Here is a 19924-nt window from a genome sequence, read left to right on the forward strand (position 1 = left end):
TTTTTATGTTGTGTGTGACACGTGGACATCAAGACAGACAAGCTCAATGCTGCCTGACACATGGACAGCAATCTCAGACAGACAGTCAACATCTTGGAAGCTCCCCATCTGTAGTATTGATAGGAGCTGGTGACCCCTGGGCAGGGGGAAGTGTCAGCTCTCTGAACGGTTTGTCCCTTACATAGAGTGGCAGTCACAAATCTGGTTGCAGAACTACATACACAGCGTTTGTCATGTGTGAGGAAATGTGAGCATGCACCCTCCACCCTAGTGCCTGAGTTGGGGTGTGTATCAGAGCAGGAAGTGACCCTCACCAACACAGCCCTCATACCTCCAAGTCCCTGTGTGTCGAGATCTGTCTCATCCAAGGGGTCAGGCCAGGTACAGATTGCAGTAGAGTCCCCTCACAGGAAAGACAAGCCAGGAACACACATTTCCTAGTGTCTGGTATTATCCAGTGCCAGGAAGAGGGAAGCACTGTCTTAAACGTAGTCTTAGGGATTCCATCCTGAGCCTGTGTGGGATCCATTACCATTGCTCAAGGCCACAGAGCCAAGCCTACCGATGAGCTCTGCCAAGTACAGGGTGTAGGTAATGGGTCCCAGCGTGGTTCTCCCTTCTGTACCGGCACACAGCAGGTCATAGGTCAGGAAATTTTGCTGTCAGAGTAGGCTCCTGGGGCAGTGTGGAGGGGACCTCAGGCGTCCGTGGCTTGGGTCGGTTAGCCTTCATCCTAACAAGAAGAACAACCTGTTACTGCCTGTCACTGTGTATCTTCTCTTCAGTGAAGGGAATACTTTTTTTTTTTTTTTTTTTTTGGTTTTTACGAGACAGGGTTTCTCTGTATTGTTTTGGAGGCTGTCAGTCCAGCCTGGCCTCGAAGTCACAGAGATCCGCCTGCCTCTGCCTCCCGAGTGCTGGGATTAAAGGCGTGCGCCACCACCGCCCAGCCAGTGAAGGGGATACTTGTGAATTATGCCAAAGCTTTCTGAAAGGATAGACCCTAAGTTGGGCAAACACTTACTGAAAGCTTCCTGTTTGGTTTGTTTTACATCCAAACTCAGCTTTTTTGACAAGGAGGCTGAGTCTACGTTGGCAGTGGGCACTCAAAGTGTTTTCTTATTGTAAGGTGTTCGCCCAGGGACTTGGAGGTATGAGGACCCTGTGTCCCTGTATTGGTGACAGTCACTTCTGCTTCCTGCTTGATGCCTGGACCATTAGTCTGACGGCATGTTTTGGGATCTTTCCTTGTTTGGTTCCTTCCCTCTTGCAATGAGTGTCATGCCATGGTTGAGAAAGACAAGAAAACAGGCAGATTCCAAGAGAGGTGCTGCAGGTTCCCGGGGATTGTTGGCTATGATGGGTTGCTGTCAGGGGAACAGATGAGGAGACCTTCTCAGGTGTGGGTGTCTACAGGAAAGAGATGCTTATACATAAATGACATAGTCAGCAGTTCCCAGAACAGTGGGTAGAGCTCCATCCAGGCCGTGACTCCCCCAGCCCCAAGCACGGCACAATCTCTACTTGTGTACAGTGGGACCTGGCGTCCCAGGGCGTCCCAGGGTCTCCAGGCACAGTTTCCATTCCCCGCTACCTGCTCCTGAGACTCCACGTCTGGGGGTCAGCTGTGGGTCCTTAGCCACTGTCTCCCCACAGGTATGTGCAGTTTCTCAGCGGGCTGCTATCTGGAGCGATGAAGATGAACGCCTCACCCCTGTTCCTGCACTTCGTCATTCTGCATGGCGCCCCCAACTTCGACACCGGAGGAGGTGAGAGAGACAGGCTTTTCATCCCAGACCAGAGCTGAATTAGCATAGCAGCCTTTCCCTCCAGTAATGGTATCTAGATTCTGTACCTGTGCTTCCTGGAGGCGTGCACAGCCCCAGTGTGTGGGAGGAGCTCAGGCTTGTGTAAGGTGGGACCAAGCCATCAGCCACAGGAGGGACAGGCAGTTGTGAAGGGCTGACAATAGCCCTGTGACCCGGATGCAGAACTCTCGTTAGGCCAGAGTCTTTCTGAGTCAGCAGCTCTGCGGTTCAGCTGTGTGCTTCTTCTGAAGGTTTCCATAGCGGACAGAAGCCAGCACGGTAGACCATCCCCTAACCCGGGGTCCTTTCTGTTTTCCTCCATGGCATACTCCCATGGATCCTGTCTCCCTGTTTCATGGAGGTGCTTACAGCATGTAGCCAGAGACCCTGTCCCCTGTCCCAATTCAGGTACACACAGCATGTGTCTGGGGGCAGGACTTGTCTCTGTTGCATCCTGGTAGGTGCTCACTCATCAGTGGGTATCTGTGGCTTCTGGTCCCCCTGGCCACTGGGAGTAAGGCGAACTTGCTGAACTGCAGGTAGCTTCTGCGCTCCGTGGCCCTCTGGGTAAAGCAGTCCTCTGGTTGGAAGTCCAGTCATGTTGCATCTGTGCGTGAGTTAACAATCCTGTCTTTCCTTGGTGTGCCTCCCTTTCAGCGTGCCGGCCCTTCCTGAAGCTCTACCAAGCCATGCAGCCCGTGTACACGTCTGGGATCTAGTAAGTGCCTGGCTTGTGCTGGGGTGGCTTGGGGGATGGGGATACATGGGTTGCCTTTCCCACAAGAAGTAGTGGACCCAGGTCTGGTGATGCCCAGAGTCCAAAGGAGCTGTTAACTCCAAGAGGCGCCTGGCCCCTGAATCTCTGGTTGGTTCCATTAAGGTGCTGGACAGTGCCATCTCCAGGGCTAGGAGAGAGGGGAATCGCTACTGTTTGGAAGTGGACATGCTGTAGTGCTAGGACAAAGTCCCCCGGGGTTTTCCTTCTCCCTTGTGTGCCAGGTAACGCCTCCAAACTTGGAGGATGGGCTGTTTGTGCAAATTCGAGCCTGTTTCTCAGCTTGTACTGTCGTGGTCATGACATCGTGGAACTGTGTAATGATCCATTTTCTTGTTCATCCGAAGCAATATTGGCCCCGAAAACCCCAGCAGGATCCGTATTGCCATAGAGCCGGCCCAGCTGCTGAAGGGCGACATCATGGTGAGTACCCACGTGCTGTATGTAGCCTTTGTCCCCCCCCCACCCAGAAGGAAAATGGGGTTTTGCTTTAGGAAGAAAAGTCACTCAGTTTATGAGTCCCTTCAGGAAGAAAAGAAAATAACCAACAGGAAAAGAAAAACAGCCGTCCCTCTAAGGGCTTTGATTTGTGAATAAAGATGTTTCAATAACAGTGACAGATCTTTGTCCTTGATCGTTTTTTATACCAGAGGTGCTGGTTCTGTGCAGAGTTCCCACTTAGTCACAGCCCTTCTGAGCATGCCATCGCCTGGCCTCCTGTGTGATCCCAGGCCTCACAAGAGCCAACGGGTAGTGCATAACTGGTGTTGTTACAATGTGATTAATGATCAAAACAGTGACTTCTCCACATAATCCTATTCCTGGAGGAGACCAAACGTTACTTTTTAACCTGTCTGTCCTGAATACAGAAGAACCTGCATGTGTAAAGTCATTTTTAGAAAGGGTTTTTTCTGCAAGGCATGTGTACAGCTGCTGACACTGTAGAATAATTTAGATAACGATCTTTTCGAGGTCTTGGCAGACCTACTTTGTTGAGATGGTGCGATTGAGGAGTCTGTGTTGTGTTTCGTTATGAATTGCTCTCCGGGAGTGGCCGCCTCCCGGTTTTCAAGGACAGATGTACGGACACTCCGTACATTCATGAGCCTCGGGAATGGTGGAAAAGCTGAGGTGTGGAGGAGGACGGGGAGCTGGGTGTGCAGCTCTCCGTCCTCCCCTCCCTGGAAAGCAACGCTAGAGCTGCATCTGAGCTCTCTGTCCCCAAGCTGGCTGCTGTGGATTCTTCTAGGACCAGGGAGTGACAGTGCAGAGGGCGGGTCCCTGGGAGGGCGGGTCCCTGGGAGGGCGGGTCCCTGGGAGGGCAGGTCCCTGGGAGGGGCTTAGCGCCTCCCCCACCCCCTTCCTCCCTGTCTTCCCATCTCCTGCTGTCTTTTCTCCCAGGCCTTCCTTCCTCCCTCCCTTTCCTCTCCTCTTCTTCATCTCCCTTCCCCCATCTCTACCCCACCATCAAATTTTTAATTTTTGATCAGTCCTCTTTTTTTTCTTTTTTCCTTTCTTGCATTCGGGTTTTGTTTGTTTGTTTGTTTCCAGTCTTACCATTGGACACAGTAAGGACAGAAAAGCAGAGTGATTTGCTTGTCCTGGAGGTGCCTCCTGGGGACATAGGCTCTATTGCAGAAGAGAACCTGAAGATGCTGCATAGGCCAAGACAGCCTGTGACATACCTGTGACAGTCCTTAGTGCTAGACTGGAGGGGCATGGCGGCTTGGCCTCATGCTTTCTCATGGTGCCTTCCTTTACAAGTCTGTCTGTGTGTGGAAGCTCGTCATATTGGGAAGGGATATGCCTGGCCCTTTTGGGAGCTGTGCCGTCTGCCTAATGAGGACCACGCTTAAGTTTTGTGAACATGAAAGGAACAAACTGACATCGGTCTTCCAGGACGGTGCCTGGCAGGTGGGGAGGCGGGTGGGGAGGGGCAGGATGGGAGACACACAGCGTCATGTCTTCCTGATGCATTCCAAGCCTTTCTGACTATCAGAGAGGTGCTCACTCAACCTTAATTGGCCACCCCCCTTTCCCCTCTAGAGGAGCCCTGCTTAGGCACTCTGCCCTGTATTCTGGGCCTCATAGTGGGCAACACAGCCAGAACACAGGCCCTGTAAATGTTGTCTGTGCTGTGGCCCCTGGAAAGCGGCTCTGAGCAGCAGATGCGGGGCAGTTTAGAGGATCTATGGGCAGCAGGGAATCCTTGGTCACTGAGGTGGCCCAGTGACTGGAGCTGGGCAGCGTGGGCAGTGGAGATGCTTATTGCTGAGTCAACAGGCCTGGACGTGGCCTGTTGCTGGCCCTGTGTGTTCCTGTGGGGCTGGCTGCTGCTCCAGCTCAGGAAAGTGGTCCTGTGGATTGCTGTCACTTACCGGTTGCTAGGTAAGTGATGGTGTGAATGGACATCTAGAGGCCACCAGGAGGCAGGCCTTCTTTTTTGTTTTTCCAGACAGGGTTTCTCTGTGGCTTTGGAGGCTGTCCTGGAAGTAGCTCTTGTAGACCAGGCTGGTCTCGAACTTACAGAGGCCTGCCTCTGCCTCTTGAGTGCTGGGACTAAAGGCATGTGCCACCACCGCCCGGCTGGAGATGGTTCTTATCACATGCTGATGACCCATGGCTACTGAGTTATGTTTATAAGCGGATTATTTGAGGCCATTTGCCTCCGGGGCTCTACTGTTCCGGTCCTTTGCAGTGAGTTTGAATTGATGGTGCGAAAAGTTTAATTCCCAACTTGAACTTGCAGGTCCACTCAATGCCAGGTGGGGATGCTCTTAGGTATCATTTGGGGTGGAGGTCAGGCCCGTGGTGAGGGAGGCATTGAGTCACGGTTGCGATCAGTGTCATGATACCATGTAGGACGCTTCCACAATGTGTGACCCCTTCTCTTTATAGCACATAGGACTTGTGGGGTCCCATATGCAAGTTTCTGTCGTCACTGAAATGAAGGAATCAGGGCAGGGACAGGAACAGTCTCAGTAAGCACAAGTTACCTTGGAGAGTAGCGCTGGCCTCAGAACTAGAAGCAGCCTGAAGTTCTTCTAGAAGCCGAAAGTGACTAGCAGTGGGTGTTTGGGTGATCCCAGGAGCCAGCGGACCTAACCTGGGTGTTCCACTAGCACAGCCAGGCTTGGAGGCCAGGAGCCAGCCTCTACTGACCCTTCGGAGAGCTGTGCTGGGCTGAGGGACCAGGGCGTGGCAGGTAGGGATGTCATTTTGAAGTATGTTGCAGCTGAGCTTACGTATGAGGCTTGTATTGAGTCTGTATCCCGAAGGGCTGTTCCAGCTGGCCGTGTTGTGAGCGCAGGCCCCGCCTCTTCCTTCTTGCTGGTTCCCTGACTGACCTTTCTTGTTCAGGGTACTGCTGCAGAATGCTGTTGCACGGGGGCTGTTGTCCATGGGTGTTTGCATGGATTCTCGAAGTTGCTTACGCTACTTAGGCGGGTGCTTACAGGCAACAGGACCTTCCTTCTCATGGGGCTGCAGTCAGGGTATCTGTTTCTCGTTTGTAAGGGCACTGTGCCCCTGTGTAGCTCACCTACAGCAAGGGGGTCTGGAGTCTGGACATTCACAGGGCCTTGGCCTCCTGACCTCATTGCATACACAGAGCTCCCACATTCTCACACGGTCCTGTTGGGGTTTAGGGAATGCAAATTAACCCACAGCACAGGCTGGCATCTTGCCGTGGCTGCTGCCTGCCAGGCATCCGGCCTCTCGGGGGCTTTTCTGTGCTTCCTCTGCTCGACTCTGACAAGGCCCTGAGCCGCCTGGTCTTTCTGTCTAATCCAGGCCTAGAGAAGGGCGGCATGGGCGCAGGCCATTCAGTGATGCCATGGTGCCGTGTCTGTGTGCTTGCCTCGTGGGCTGTTAAAGTCCTGGAGCAGTGCCTTCCCCGGAGCAGTGCCTTCCCGGAGCAGTGCCTTCCCCGGAGCAGTGCCTTCCCGGAGCAGTGCCTTCCCCGGAGCAGTGCCTTCCTGGAACAGTGCCTTTGAGCTAGCCATCCCTCCGCCCCAGGCTGCTTGCCCTCATTTGCACTGCTCCAGACAAGCTGCAGGCAATCCTGTAAGAAGTGGGCATGGCTATTCCATGGCTGTGGGCGTGGCCTGACAATGGAGCACTGTCCTCGGTGAGCCCCGGGGAGAAGGAGCCTGCCATGCTGGAGAGTGGGGGAGCATAGCGTCTGAGACTCAGGCTTGAGCACCTCTGGAGGTGAACTCCATGCTGCAGGACAGCTTTTCACGGATGACTCATTTCCATTCAAGTGCTGGCACACAGGAGGTTCTAGATCTTTCCACAAGAGATACTTGGTTTTGATAAGACGATTTCCTTCCTGCCCTCCTTTTCATTCCTCACATGGAATATTTTTAGAATTGCGTTATGGCTTGATTTACACTTCCTGTGTTTATAAATCTTTTTTGTGTACTCTGCACTTATTTTCTGCAGTGTTATCAGATAGGGGGAGGGAGAGGTGGCAGCTGGAGAGGGTATTTTTCCATCACAGAGTGTAATTTTTCCTTGTGCAGTTCATAGAAGCGACTGTTAAGAGGTCGACTCATTGGTAGAAATCTAAAAGTACTTTTAGCCTGTTGTAGTCTGCCAAAACTGCCATGATGTAGGACACACACCACAGACAGGGCAGCTTGTGCAGGGATTTCTTTTCTCTTGATTTAAGAAGCTTGAAGTCCAAGGTCAGGGGATAGCAGGGTTGGTCTTTCCTGATGTGTGTCATAGGTAGGTGGTCTTATCAGCATCGTTTCCACATGGCGGTCCTTCCCTGAGTCCTAACAAGGACACTAGCTGTAGTTCACCCAAGCCAATCTCGACAGTTCGGGTTAAATGCCCTCCTCCACCAGTGTCGTTCTGAGGGCCTGAGGCTTTTGATGGGTAAATAGGAAAGAGCAGCACTTAACTCACAAGTGAGCATATACCACAGTGTGTGGTATGGTTGACAGGAGGCTCCAGTGCTGTTGCTGGCCAGATGCCTTTGCTGGGGTTTATCACTTTCACTGGTGAGCAAGTAGCCTTTGACCCAAACCGGGTGGGATAGGAGATGTGTGGAGACATGCTCAGGGCCTGTTCCAGAACTTAGGCTCCAAGTGCTGGATTAGCTGAGCAGGCACAGAGATGAGCTGAAGCCCAGTCAGAGTGGAAAGACCCTGCCCCCTAGTCAGATGCGAGTGACTGTGGGTACCTGGTCAGCCCAGATGGTGCCGGATCAGGTGCTCCAGTCAACTCTCAAACTGTAGTCTCTGCAGCCTGCCTTGCGCCATAGCCCAAAAATCCCATGCTGCTGGTCCCGCCTCAGCAGTTCAGGAGACAAAAGATGCCGCAACACGTTCTGTGCTGGCACTGCTCCCACGGTAGTGAGCCACGCCGCTGTCAATCCTGTGTCCTGAGGTTTGGCAATCCAGGACTTACCCAGATTCCTCTGCAGCCTTGCCCATCTCTAGATGAGCCAGAGACATTCAGAGCACAAGGCAGCCTGCTCCCCTCTCCCCCGGGTGCTGGCTGGCCTTCACTTCTGCCCATTACTGCCTGGCGTGTCCTGCTGTGGGTGTAGTGTACAAGCCTTTGCAATGTGTAAAGCTGAGGTGTGCAGGTGGTTTCATTGCTTATGAGGCATCTGGTGGCCACCAGGACTTAGAGAGAGCTGTGAGGGGCAGAAAATGTGTGTCTGGATTTGCCCCCAAGCGTGTGAGGTGAGCAAGCCACCCTTGTGTTGTATTGGTGCAATGCTGACTGCTTCCCTGATTGTCCTTCATTTTACTGTATCTAAGAGGCCCCTTGTCCTCTCAACTCAGAATTCTTCATTTCGGTACATTTGCCTGGTGTGTGTGTGTGTGTGTGTGTGTGTGTGTGTGTGTGTGTGTGTGTGTGTGTGTGTCTGTCTGTCTGTCTGCATTGAGACAGGCTGTCGAAGAACAGCAAGGGTCGTGTTCAGAAGAAGGAATGGCCAGAGTCCATTGGGAAATTTCTTCTTGGGAAACACAATTCTCTGTTATCCTTTGACGCGTGACCAGCAGATGGCGCTGACACCGGAGACAGCAAAGCCAACATTGAAGTATCTGCTCTGGGCCATCCCTCTGACCTTTCTCAGTGGTATAACTAACCCTCCTGTCTTTACAAAGCGCTTCTCACAAAAGGTCAGATTTTGTGATCCTGCCACAAACGACGCTGTGGTCAGAAGCAGGCCCTTGCTTGGGGAGGCTGCCTGTAGTTTGTTTAACCTGCCCAGGAATGCGCACCGCTGCAGGCCTGCCAGGAACCTGGCCGGGAGCCTGGGGCCTGAGCCAGCTTGCCCCCTCCCTGTCTCAGCGCCTGGTCCAGGGTTGTAAACAGCTTTCTGCCTGGCATGCTCCATCTTGCTGCCCTGCCTGGGCAAACCACAGCCACTTGTACTTTGTCTCCACGGTTGCTGGCTTCGTGACCAGTGGACTGGGCTTGTGAACACAGGTGGAGCCTCCTCAGGAGGTTGCACAGATAGCACAGTTGTTTGTTGTGTCTTACAGTGGGCACTTGTGAACAGCGCTGGAAAGCGGAAGTGTCTCTCCACAGCTGCCCCCGCAGAGGCCCCGGGGGTGGATCTCTGTTCTGGCTACGAATGCACTGTTTTGCCGTTTTCTTTTTCTCTTGTTGGGCTGTGGACCTGGAGCTGGGTCAGGCCTTCAGCCGTGCTCTCATCTGGCGCCACAGCCTCAGTTGTGTTTTTGGTGTAGCAAATATCTTCTCCCCTCCCATTGCTTTCTGTTCACGGCTTGACAGTGTGGTGAGCACCTGGATTCACACTCGGCTCCCAGGGAGATCACAGCAGCGGCCCTCGTTGACCTTTGGCCTGAGTCCCACCAAGCTGAGTTGGACCAAGGTGGGACTTCCGTGTCTCTGGGTGATGCTCTAGTACTGTGATTGCTTGGCTTAGAGGGTTTAAGAGGGATTTGGGGTCTCGCTTGGCGGCGCCCGGCACATGGATGGAAACTGCCTGACTTTAAGTGTTGACTTGTTCTGTTCAGGCATGGTTCTTCCTCCTGCATACATACTTGGCTTAGGTACCTGCCTTTTGTTTGGGGGACTCAGCTTTTCACCCAGTCCCAGGCCCCGTCATCCCAGTTGAGGGTGCAAATGTATTTTCATGCAAGTGTAAGTAAGGAAGCGAGATTAGGTCAAGGTTTCCAGACTGTTTACTCAGACAAGAGAAAACCACACAGGCCTTTCCATGGCCGTCACCACTAACAGCGGGTTTGAGCACCGAGAACCCCTCTGCAGAAGCTTATGCTTTTAAGTTAATTATTAAACTTAATTAATTTAAACTTTTTAAGTTAATCATGTACCTGGTTGTTTGTCAACATGTGTGTGTGATTAGCTCAAGGACTTGCCTGGATACGAACACCTGAAGATGTTCGAGTTCCATATAAAATAGCTAAGTATACATACAGCCCATGTACATTTCCCACATACTCATCACACCTGCCAATACAATGTGTCATGTAAATAACTCTATATTGTTTAGGGAATGGCTATGAGGAGAATGCCTGTGTGTGTTCTGAGGTTATTGAGTCTGTATGTATGTAGTAGTCTGTGGTATGGGTGGGATAGCATACATGTAATTATGGAGCTGTCTCGGAGGTAGATTTGCAGGCTCCCTTAATACTCAGTAGCTATGCAGTATATAGCTGTCCATCTTACAGCTAGAGAATGAAAGACCTAGGAGGTTGAACGTCCCTGAGGGGTTCAATGCAGGTGTTCTTATGCACCCAAGGTGGAGGTTGTGACAGCTGGTGATGGACTGCTCTCATCATTCAATACAGTGCTCACCACAAAACTGTGACTACCACATTGCATTGTTTCATATGGAAATATTCTGGAATCTGAAGCAGAGAACCAGAATACTCAAGAAACATACTGTGAACGGTATGTGTTAAAGCTGGAGGACCAAAGGGAGGTTTCAGACCTCCCAAGAATCTTTATAAAATGTTTTCTGTCTTGAAGAGTGGCCGCTGGGACCCCATGTCAAGCACAGTGTTGTCATCTCTGTCCAGCATGCAGAGCACAGTTCTGACCTTTGACTACTGATGCTACAAAGAGTGACACTGACATTGAGTGAACGGACCTTCTTGTGGGTGCCAGAGGCCACCAGGTCAGGGTCTTGGTTAACAGGTGGCATCTTCTCAAAATCTGACCTGTTGTGTTTTGTGTTGGTGGGGCCTGTGGGGAGTCCCGAGAGGTGTTCATGATGGGGCAGGGGCAGTGCTCTTGCTCCTACTGGCCCATGGGAGTTCAGTGAGAAGAAGGAGAGAGAGAGAGAGAGAGAGACAGACAGACAGACAGACAGACGGACAGACAGACATTGTCAGAATACCTATAGGAGAAGCCACAGGAATATAGCACAGCATTGCTTAGTGACAGCTTGCTCTTGTCAACAAACGCAGGAGTATTTGAGAGCTTGCAACATGACAAATAAGAATTTGCAAGCAGGAGATCACACTAGCTAGGCCCAGGGTACTTGAGAGCTGCCCAACCTGTGGATACCCATCCTTTTCCTCCCACGCCTGGCTTGGACAGAGTTGGAGTGCCTGGGCTGTGAGTCAGAGTGTTTGTGTGTAGCTGAGTGATGGCCAGAGTAGAAGGTACTCTCAGGATACCTAGCCCCAGGAAGGCTCTGGGGAAGAGCGAGGACTGGGGAGGTGGCCACAGGATAAGACCAGTAGTAACTTGAGTGGGTGGAAAGGGAACGGACCCACTGAGAACAGAAACAGTTGGCTGCACTGCGTTCCCCGTGTCTAAGCCTGGGATCTCCTGATGCCCTGTATTCTCCCAGTTAGGTCCACAGGCCACTTCCTCCTAGCAGTCCTCACTCACTCTTATGCACGTGCTTGAGTGGACCCAGCTAGGTCTATGCCCCTGATTTCCTGAGACCTTGTTCTTCAGATCTCTATCCTCCTAAATACGTATACAACTTGAGAGCACGACTGCCTGGAAAAGGGCTTTACTTTCCCCTCTCCCGTCCCCTCCTGGCCCTGGTTACTTCTCATCTTCCAAGGCAGCCAGTGGGGAATAGGACAGAGTTAGGGCAACAGAATCTAGTTGGAGGGCGTCGTGGAGTCACCCCTGGCTAGGAGGGCTGAAGCATTTGAAGGGCAAGCAAATGTGAGACCTGAGGACTCAGAAGAACATTCTGGAAGGATGTCTTGGATTCCAAGGGGCATCTTGGGTTTGAATGTTACTGAAGAGTGAAGGTCTCTGTAACAGGGAGGAGAAGACTTGGAGCCAGCACGCTGTTGTTTGTTGGGAAGCAGGCAGATCTCTTGATCTTCATTCCTGATTGTCAATACATAGCTTCGAATTGACTGTGCCAAGACTACTGGAGACGGGGGTCCTTGTCTGCAGCCCAGCAGAGGAGGGATTGGGAGGAACCTGTGCATGTTTGTCGACAGGGAGCATCCCTTGCAGGCTTATTTATACTTTTTTTGTTGCTTTATCTGACTGTTTCCTGGTAGATAGCATAAGGTAAACAAGTTCTGGGTCTGCCCAAGGCTGTGGTTCCCAGCCTTCCTGGCCCGGCTTCTTGGCCCTCTGCAGTTTCTGGGGCATGGTTTCCATGGTAAGGGGATGACTGAGCTGTCATCCGCACGCTCTCTTGCCTGGCTGATGGGTGTTGACAATTGGTACCCTGCTTTGCATTTAGCTTTGTGAAGTGTGGTGTTTTCAAGCCGCCCTTCACCATGAAGAGTCATGATGGAAAGTGACAGCACTGCATAGGCAAGCCTACCTACCACAGTCTCCCGTGGCACGGTGTGCCAGCCTGGGCACCGTGCGGCCTCAAAGCTGAGTCTGGCTCAGTCTGCCTGGGGCTCACGGAGACCCTGGCAAGACACTGCTGACTTGTGGCTGTTCATTTGCCAGCGGGTGAGGTGCTTTTCACAGCTTACCTCCTCCCCACTATGGCCTGATGCTGGGCGGCCTTTGGTAGCAAGACGAGGCGGGGCGCGCCTGACACAGACTCTGGTGTCTGCACGCTGCTTGTCAGCATAGCCATCCAGGGTGGCTTGAGCTGTACCCGAGGTAGGATGTCACAGCTTCCGTCCGAATAGCAGATGTGATTCTACTACTTCCTTTTAAATGCCACCTCCAGGACCCCCGGGCACCTGGCAAAGGAAACAGAGTTAGTGCTTGTCTGTCTGTCTGTCTGTCTGGATCTCTGTCTGTGACTCCCCTTCCCCTCCCCCCATTTCCCAAGTTCCTACTCCACCCCACCCTCATGTTCCAGCCTATACCCAACAAATAAGATTGGGCAGCATTAACCTGTGTTTCCATGGTGTGAGACCCAAGAGGTATTCAGTGTAAATGGAGATTTTAGACTAAAGGGAAACGTTCCCTCGTCTAGCTAAAATCTAGACGAGAACCACAGATGTCTTCTAACACAACTCCCTGTCTGAAGGGTACGGCCCATCCCAGGACGTGTTCTTTTGGGATTTTTCCTTCTGTTGAGATAACATGGGGGCTGTGGGGGGGGCAGTCAGTAATGTGCTGGCGATGTGGCATCTTCAGATGGGCATTTCCAGGGTGAATTCCTGGCCACAGCTGTCCCGGGGCCACACCACCCACACATCTGTGCTAAGCTGTGAGCTCTGCCCCTCAGCCGCGGCTTGTTTTCTGGTCCTCTCTTGATCCAGGTGAAGTGTTATCACAAGAAGTTCCGCTCAGCCACCAGAGATGTCATTTTCCGCCTGCAATTCCACACCGGAGCTGTGCAGGGCTACGGACTGCTGTTTGGGAAGGAGGAGCTGGACAGTGCCTGCAAAGGTGCGTGGACGGGGCCCTTTGGGATGCCAGAAGCAGTGTCCGCCCGTCCCCGTCGTCCTTCCCTCTTGCTGGCCCAGCTTCTGCTGACATACGCAAAGCCAGGTTGCTCTGTGGATGAACAACTCAGAGAAACCAGGGAGAGGTTGACACTGAGTGTGTTCTGTGGCCGCTGTGGCAATGGCCCTGCACTGGCTGGGCTGGAAGGGCAGGACCCAGGTGTACAAGTGTGATGTGTTCATTTTTCAGACGACCGTTTTCCTGACTACGGCAAGATTGAATTGGTCTTCTCGGCCACACCTGAGAAGATTCAAGGTAGGTAACTGGCAGGAGAGTGGGCGGCCAGACTCTAGCTCAGGCTGGAGGCTGTTTTCAGGGCCCTGAGCTTATTAACACTTCCATCTTGGCACATACTTGGAGATTTGTATTATATATGGTGGTGCTGCTTGGGGCCTTGTGTATTCTAGCTACTCAGCTTGGGCTTGAGTGATTATTATTATTATTTGCATAGCATATTGGGTACTAAGCGGGAGGTGGCTCTGAGACATTAACACTCACTTGGGAAAGACCAGAAGGTAGTCTGACTTGCCGATGGTACTCCGCTCGTCAGTCCTTGCTTTCTTTACTGCTGTAGTGAAATGTTACTACCCGTTACTACACCTCCTGTGTATGACTGTTTCAATTTTAAAGTTTTTTTTTCTTGCTATTATTTTGGGACAGAAATCACTTTGTAATCTAGGCTGACCTCCTGGTCATCCCACCTCAGCCTCCCAATGCTGAGATTGACTATAAGTGGGTGTTACCACATTCGGCTATGTGGTAACTTTAACTCCATTTTTAATTGCTAAGGAAATTACCAGACTTAGGTAGGAACACATGTTCCTCACAAGGCTCACACGTCAAGATTTCCCATGATGTTTTGAGGTGCTGGGCCTTGCTAAGCCTAGCACTCCTGTCATGCCCCACAGGATCGGAGCATCTGTACAGTGACCAGGGAGTGATGGTGGACTATAACACGGCGGAGCCGCTGATTCGGTGGGACTCCTATGAGAACATGAGTGCTGACGGAGAGGGTGAGTGCCGTTGCTTGCAGCAGGGCGGTGCAGGGCTGAGACAGCGTGTTCATGACTACATCAGCAAAGCCCGATGGCCGCTTACAGGGTGACGTCACCTTGCACCGCACAGCTCAGAGGCTACACGTGTATGACACTGTTGGCCTTGGAGGCACTCACAAGGGCCAGGCTTGGTGAATTTAGATCAGGGCCTTTTTGAAGCTGTAGTATGTGGAGGGCTGGTCGGAAGCTTCCAGATTGGAGCTAGGAGTGTGCTCTGCTGTGGTCTGGTGCCTTCCATCCTTTCCTTACAACATGTGATGGGGAATGCCGTGTATCGGGCGGGGGTGTCCATTACTTGACATGTCACGCCGGAGCTGTGGACCTTCTGGCACTGTTGAGGTTTGCTTGTTGTGCAGGTGTACCCAAATTACTCAGCACATTCTCTGTTCACCCACAGAATGTACACTGTGACTCCCAGGCGACCCACAAAGCAGATAAGGAAAAAAGGGACAGTCGCCTTCTGGGGCTACTGAGAGAAGCCGCTGGGGTTGGTAGCTGAGAAGCGGGCATCTTTCATGTTTTGTTGTTAACTTTAAAAATATTGCATTTTATTTATCGTGTATTGTGGGGAGGTCATGAGCATGCCACATCACGTGTGTGCTCGCATGAGGGTGGACTAGGCAAGTCCACGAACGCCCAAATAAAAGAATAACAGATACTTATTTGGGGAGCACTCACACAATGGAGGTAAATGCTGCTGCAGTCTTCTGCCCCCGGAGACGCAGCATCCTGCCTGCAATGCAGGGTGCTCCAGCCACCACCCAAGAGAGATAGCCAGACCCCTCGTCTTCCTTATAAGGGATCACATCTGTACACCCAAGCCACTCTAAGGACAGTAACTCAACTCTATTGCTGGAACAAGATGCCACTACACGTGCGTGTGTCTGTGTGTGTGTGTGCGCGCGTGCATGTGTGGGTGCATGTCAGTCTTGATGGCACTAATCAAAGCCCTTGTACTGGGCCTGGGAGGGATGTTGACCAGGCAAACCAGTGGTTAAATTAGAACCAGAGAACCATGTAACGAAGTAGCCAGTAAGTGGCTATGCAGAGGAGCCACCAAAGACCAACAGGGACATCACACCAGCCTGATCTTTTATACCTTTAAACTACTGACTTGAGAATCAGACCTGCCGTGAGAAAGAAAGTTGGAGTATTTTTGTCAAGTTTGGTACTTCCTGGTGTAAGTCACCAAACACCAGTGTCTGGAATTATCCACACTAGCATCACCTCCTTGCCAGCCTGAACTTGAAGACTTGAGAAGATGGCCAGTGCTAGAGACACCAATTCTGTGTCCCCCTGCTTGTTCTGGGGACATCACACGGCTTTCTGTGCTGTGGAGGGTGAAGTTTCATCACAAGGGATTGCTAGGATTTCAAATCCACGCGGCCCTGAGGTGGAGCTGGAGGTGAATTCACGTGTGAGTGCTGTGGGCGTTAGGAGACAGGCGAGATCTGGGTGTGAGCAGGCAGGTGTAGACGGGGCCAGCCTTTGGTCTTCTCAGTGTGAGCATTCAGAAGCCGAATCCCTCAGGTGCCGGCATAGAAAACCAATTACAGCTGAACAAGTTTAAAGGATAAAAGAGTGATCGGGGCTTGTGACATCTGAGCTTTTGGTCCATGGTCGCCTCGTTTGCACTGCTTTTGGCTCATGACAAGCAGATCATTAGAAGAAGTTGTGCTGAGCTCCTGACCTGGCTTCTAGGAGGCAACGGAAGAGGAAAGGGCAGGGGAGAGGATACAGCCTTAAAAGACAAGCCTCTAGAGACCGCTTCCTCCACCTGGCCCCTCCTTCTCTGCTGTTGCAGCCAGAGGTACCGTCAGAGACCCAGAGAAAGCTGTTCCCCGTGCACGCTTGGATGCTGGAAGCATCTAGCTACAGTTCCAGTCTATTCAAGTGTGGTAACAGAGTGTCACAGCTGTGTGTCTTACACAGCTGTGGGGGCTGGAGACGCAAGACCTCACTCAGCATGCCCGCCCACAAGGTGGTACTCTGGTTAGGTCTGGTTGTACAGTGTTGCTCTCATGCTGTGTCAGGAAGATGGAAAGAAAGCCCCCTGCAGTCTCTTTATAAGGTACCAGTCCCATCACAGGGGCATCTCCGAGACTTAATCCCCTCCCATACCATTGCATTGGATGATGGGATTCAACCTCAGGGATTTTGGAGGTCCACAGACATTCACACTATAATAGATATTTGATGTGTTTGTTGAGTGAATAAGCAGAGAAACTGTGTTAGTCTTTACTGTTTATTCTGATAGTCTCCCCTTGGGATGATTTTTCTCTCAGTGTCTCCCAAGCTGGGCAGTGAGGTCAGGGAGGAAAACTTGTAGTGTAGGTTGTGTGGTTCGAATCTGGGCCTTTGCAGGTGGATGCCTGGCTGCTAGGAAGTGAATTAAGCTCTCTGAGTTGGTTGGTTCTGGGCTGGAGTAGACAAGGAGCTGAACTAAGTACGCACACACAGTCAGTGGTTGTGAGCAGCACCTGGCTACACTTAGCTCAGCCTGTTAAAGGACGGCACGTGCTCCATAAAAACCACCCTCTCCCATCCCGTAGGTTCTCTTGGCCTAGGGCTCCACTGGAAACAGTTCTCTAAGGCCTTGGACCTCTGTTACGGTCCACTATACCAATGCAAAAGTTAAGTTTAGAAAATTGAATTGGGGGGCAGAAGGAAAAGAAAGGGTTTTTATTTTTCTCTTGGAAATCAATTTGTATTTATATGTTTGTACTTTTTTTAAAAAGTGCAAATTATCATTTAAGAAAGTTTCACCAGTGTTACTGCCCATAGACAAGGCTCTTGACATGGCTGTGCTTTAGGTAGGTCTGGTTTCTAACTGGCACACCAGGTGTTCATACTGGGGCTATCCCCAGCACTGTCATAGCCTTGTTTCCGGCTTAGCATGCTCTGAGCACGTGTGTATCTGTGAGCAGTTCCTCCAGGGTCTTGCTTGGTCATGTTCAAGCCTTAGACAGGTCACAGTGCGTTTGATTCTATCCCTGTCACCCAGTGGGGCTTCTGTGTTTCTGTTGCTGTGACCAAGATCAGCACAGAACAGAAAGACCGTTCCCGTGGCTGGACAGTGAGTCCTGTCTGAGGACCCCTCTGCCACACTCCAGATCTCTCAGAGCCTCTCGGGCAGTGAGGCTGGTCTCTTTTGTCTAACTCCAGGCAGTCCCTGGCTCTTGCCAGCGGTCTGCAATCCCTGGCTCGGGTTCCTGGACAGAGCCACCCCCTTGGCAGGCAGAAAGCGAAATCTCAGCTGCAGTTCTTGCCAGGGAGCAAGCCTCAAGCGGCATTAGTCCTGACAGCTTTTGGGGCTTTGAGGAGTAAAGGGAGGCTTGGCAGCCTTTGAAACGTTTTCTTTTAGCTGAAAAATGGAGTATTACAAAGCCCCCTTTTACCCTACCCCTGCCTCTCGTTTCTACTGGTCTTAAAAAAAAAAAAAAAGAACTGAAATAGTGACTCAAGCTGCATTTTTTTCTCTAGAAACTCCCACTGCCCTGGAATGAGCCCTCCACAGCTGCCTTTAGTCAGGGCTTGTGTTAGGAAAGCTCTGTGTTTCATGTCTGAGCCCGATGCCCCACTTTCCATATTAAGAAAAGAGTTGGTCCTGAAACTGTTCCAAGGTGAAGAAGAGAGCCCATCTGTAGTGTAGGGGTGTTTGTGTGGCCTTAGTTATTTTTGTCCTCATGGGTGGGCAGTGACCTGCTGTGCTTGTGGGCTGTGGGGCCACTCGCTTCTCCAGAGTCCTCACCATCACCCAGGCCATGGAATGTCGTGGTGTAGAATGGTGCTCAGAAACTCGCAGTATGGGTATGGGAGCCTTCAGTAAGCTTGTCTGTGCTTTCATCTCCATAAGAACCTAGGAGCCCCTCTTAGATAAAGGGCACAATAGTTCCCAAGAAGAGTGAGAAGGTGGAGCTTCACGGGCCCTGGGCACCTCCTGGATTTTGCTGCTAGCGATGATTGATGCCCAGTGTTATGTTCAGGATTGTGCGGGACAGAGCACTGTCTGCCTTTCTGTATATGACACTTGTGCTGGCCATCATTGGCTGGATTGCGTTCTCATCTTCCAAAGAAGATGGGGTTTGCTACCTGGCTGGGAGAGAGAATTGGCCTGCTTGTGATGGGCTAAGGAAAGGTCTCATAGCCGCTCATGGCCTCTGAATTGAATGTAGCCAGCGGGCAGGCAGTAGACAGGGTGAATGCCAGCCACATACACAAACCTTTCTCCATTGATGGGCTCATATGAAGGCTTACACTCCCGCCTTGTCCCAGCATGCGTGGTGCGCTATGGGGGCCACTGTTCTAGAGTTCTGTCTCTTGCTCCTCTCAATGGCCTGATTTGCTTTTCCTCTTCCACTGTTGGGCCTGCAGCCCTCCAGCCCTCCAGCCCTCCAGCCCTCCAGCCCTGCAGCCCTGCAGCCCTGCAGCCCTCCAGCCCTGCAGCCCTCCAGCCCTGCAGCCCTGCAGCCCTCCAGCCCTCCAGCCCTGCAGCCCTCCAGCCCTGCAGCCCTGCAGCCCTGCAGCCCTCCAGCCCTCCAGCCCTGCAGCCCTGCAGCCCTGCAGCCCTGCAGCCCTCCAGCCCTCCAGCCCTGCAGCCCTCCATTGCTGTGTGTGTAGCCCTCTGTAAAGCCATCATATCTCCCCACTTAAGTTCCCACAGTGTCAGCACCACTGACCACAGTCCCTTCTGGGTGGTGTGTGTGCTTGCTCAGATGAGCCGTGATTCTGTTCTCGTTCCCCATCTGTAAAATACCTAAGTGGTCCTAACCAACGCCCCCCCCCCAGCTCTGTGAGGGGCTTACTACTTATGTACAGTTGCATCAGCATATGTCAGACAGACAGCCTTCATTCAGTATTGGTAGGAACTGGCTCCAGGACTGCCTTGGACACCTGAATGCATGGATGCTCAAGTCCCCGTCTTTGAAGTGAGTTAATATCTGCACATAATCTATACACAGCCTCCCATATACTTAACCATTCCAGGGTTTCTTATGACGCCTGCCATAATATCAACCCTGTGAGAACGGTTGTTATATCGATGTATTTGCAAAGTATTTTCTTTTGATCTCTGATTTGTGGAGTCCCTGGTTTCAGAACCTGCAGATATGGTGGGCTGACTTTATAACATTTATATCAATAGTCCTGGAGGGTGTGCCATGGACTGGAATTTGGAGTGCCAAAGATTAGTAAAAAACAAAGAGAGTGGTTACTCTATCAGGTGGGGATGGGGACATCTCCACTGAGCAGTGTGTGAAGTCCAGCTGATGGGCGCTGGTGGGAACTTTAGGGCAAGGCTTGCGCCTCATCAGAAATGTCACAACGCTGCAGCGCGTCTCCTTTGTTACCTGACACTGAGGCTGGAGGAACCACAATGCTTGGAAACCTAGGGTGATCCAGAGGATGACCCATAGGCATTAAAGCCCGGA

General features: G+C 51.8%; 1 protein-coding gene across 7 annotated transcripts in view; it reads left to right on the forward strand.

The window, feature by feature from the left end:
* Positions 1 to 19924, forward strand: part of Tns3 (tensin 3) — a 233842-nt gene that overhangs the window by 132385 nt on the left and 81533 nt on the right. For 5 of the 7 annotated variants that reach the window (XM_040746680.1, XM_040746679.1, XM_040746678.1 and 2 more), the window contains 6 exons: positions 1657 to 1769; positions 2466 to 2526; positions 2931 to 3006; positions 13254 to 13383; positions 13630 to 13695; positions 14349 to 14453. In XM_040746680.1, coding sequence (XP_040602614.1) covers positions 1657 to 1769; positions 2466 to 2526; positions 2931 to 3006; positions 13254 to 13383; positions 13630 to 13695; positions 14349 to 14453 — 551 coding nt within the window. Of the gene's footprint in view, positions 1 to 1656; positions 1770 to 2465; positions 2527 to 2930; positions 3007 to 8195; positions 8286 to 9172; positions 9449 to 13253; positions 13384 to 13629; positions 13696 to 14348; positions 14454 to 19924 lie in introns of those variants that run through there. The other 2 variants (XM_040746682.1, XM_040746681.1) reach the window with 2 other exon arrangements.

Source organism: Mesocricetus auratus, unplaced genomic scaffold (genome assembly GCF_017639785.1).
Source record: "Mesocricetus auratus isolate SY011 unplaced genomic scaffold, BCM_Maur_2.0 Super-Scaffold_100006, whole genome shotgun sequence".
Lineage (NCBI taxonomy): Eukaryota > Metazoa > Chordata > Mammalia > Rodentia > Cricetidae > Mesocricetus > Mesocricetus auratus.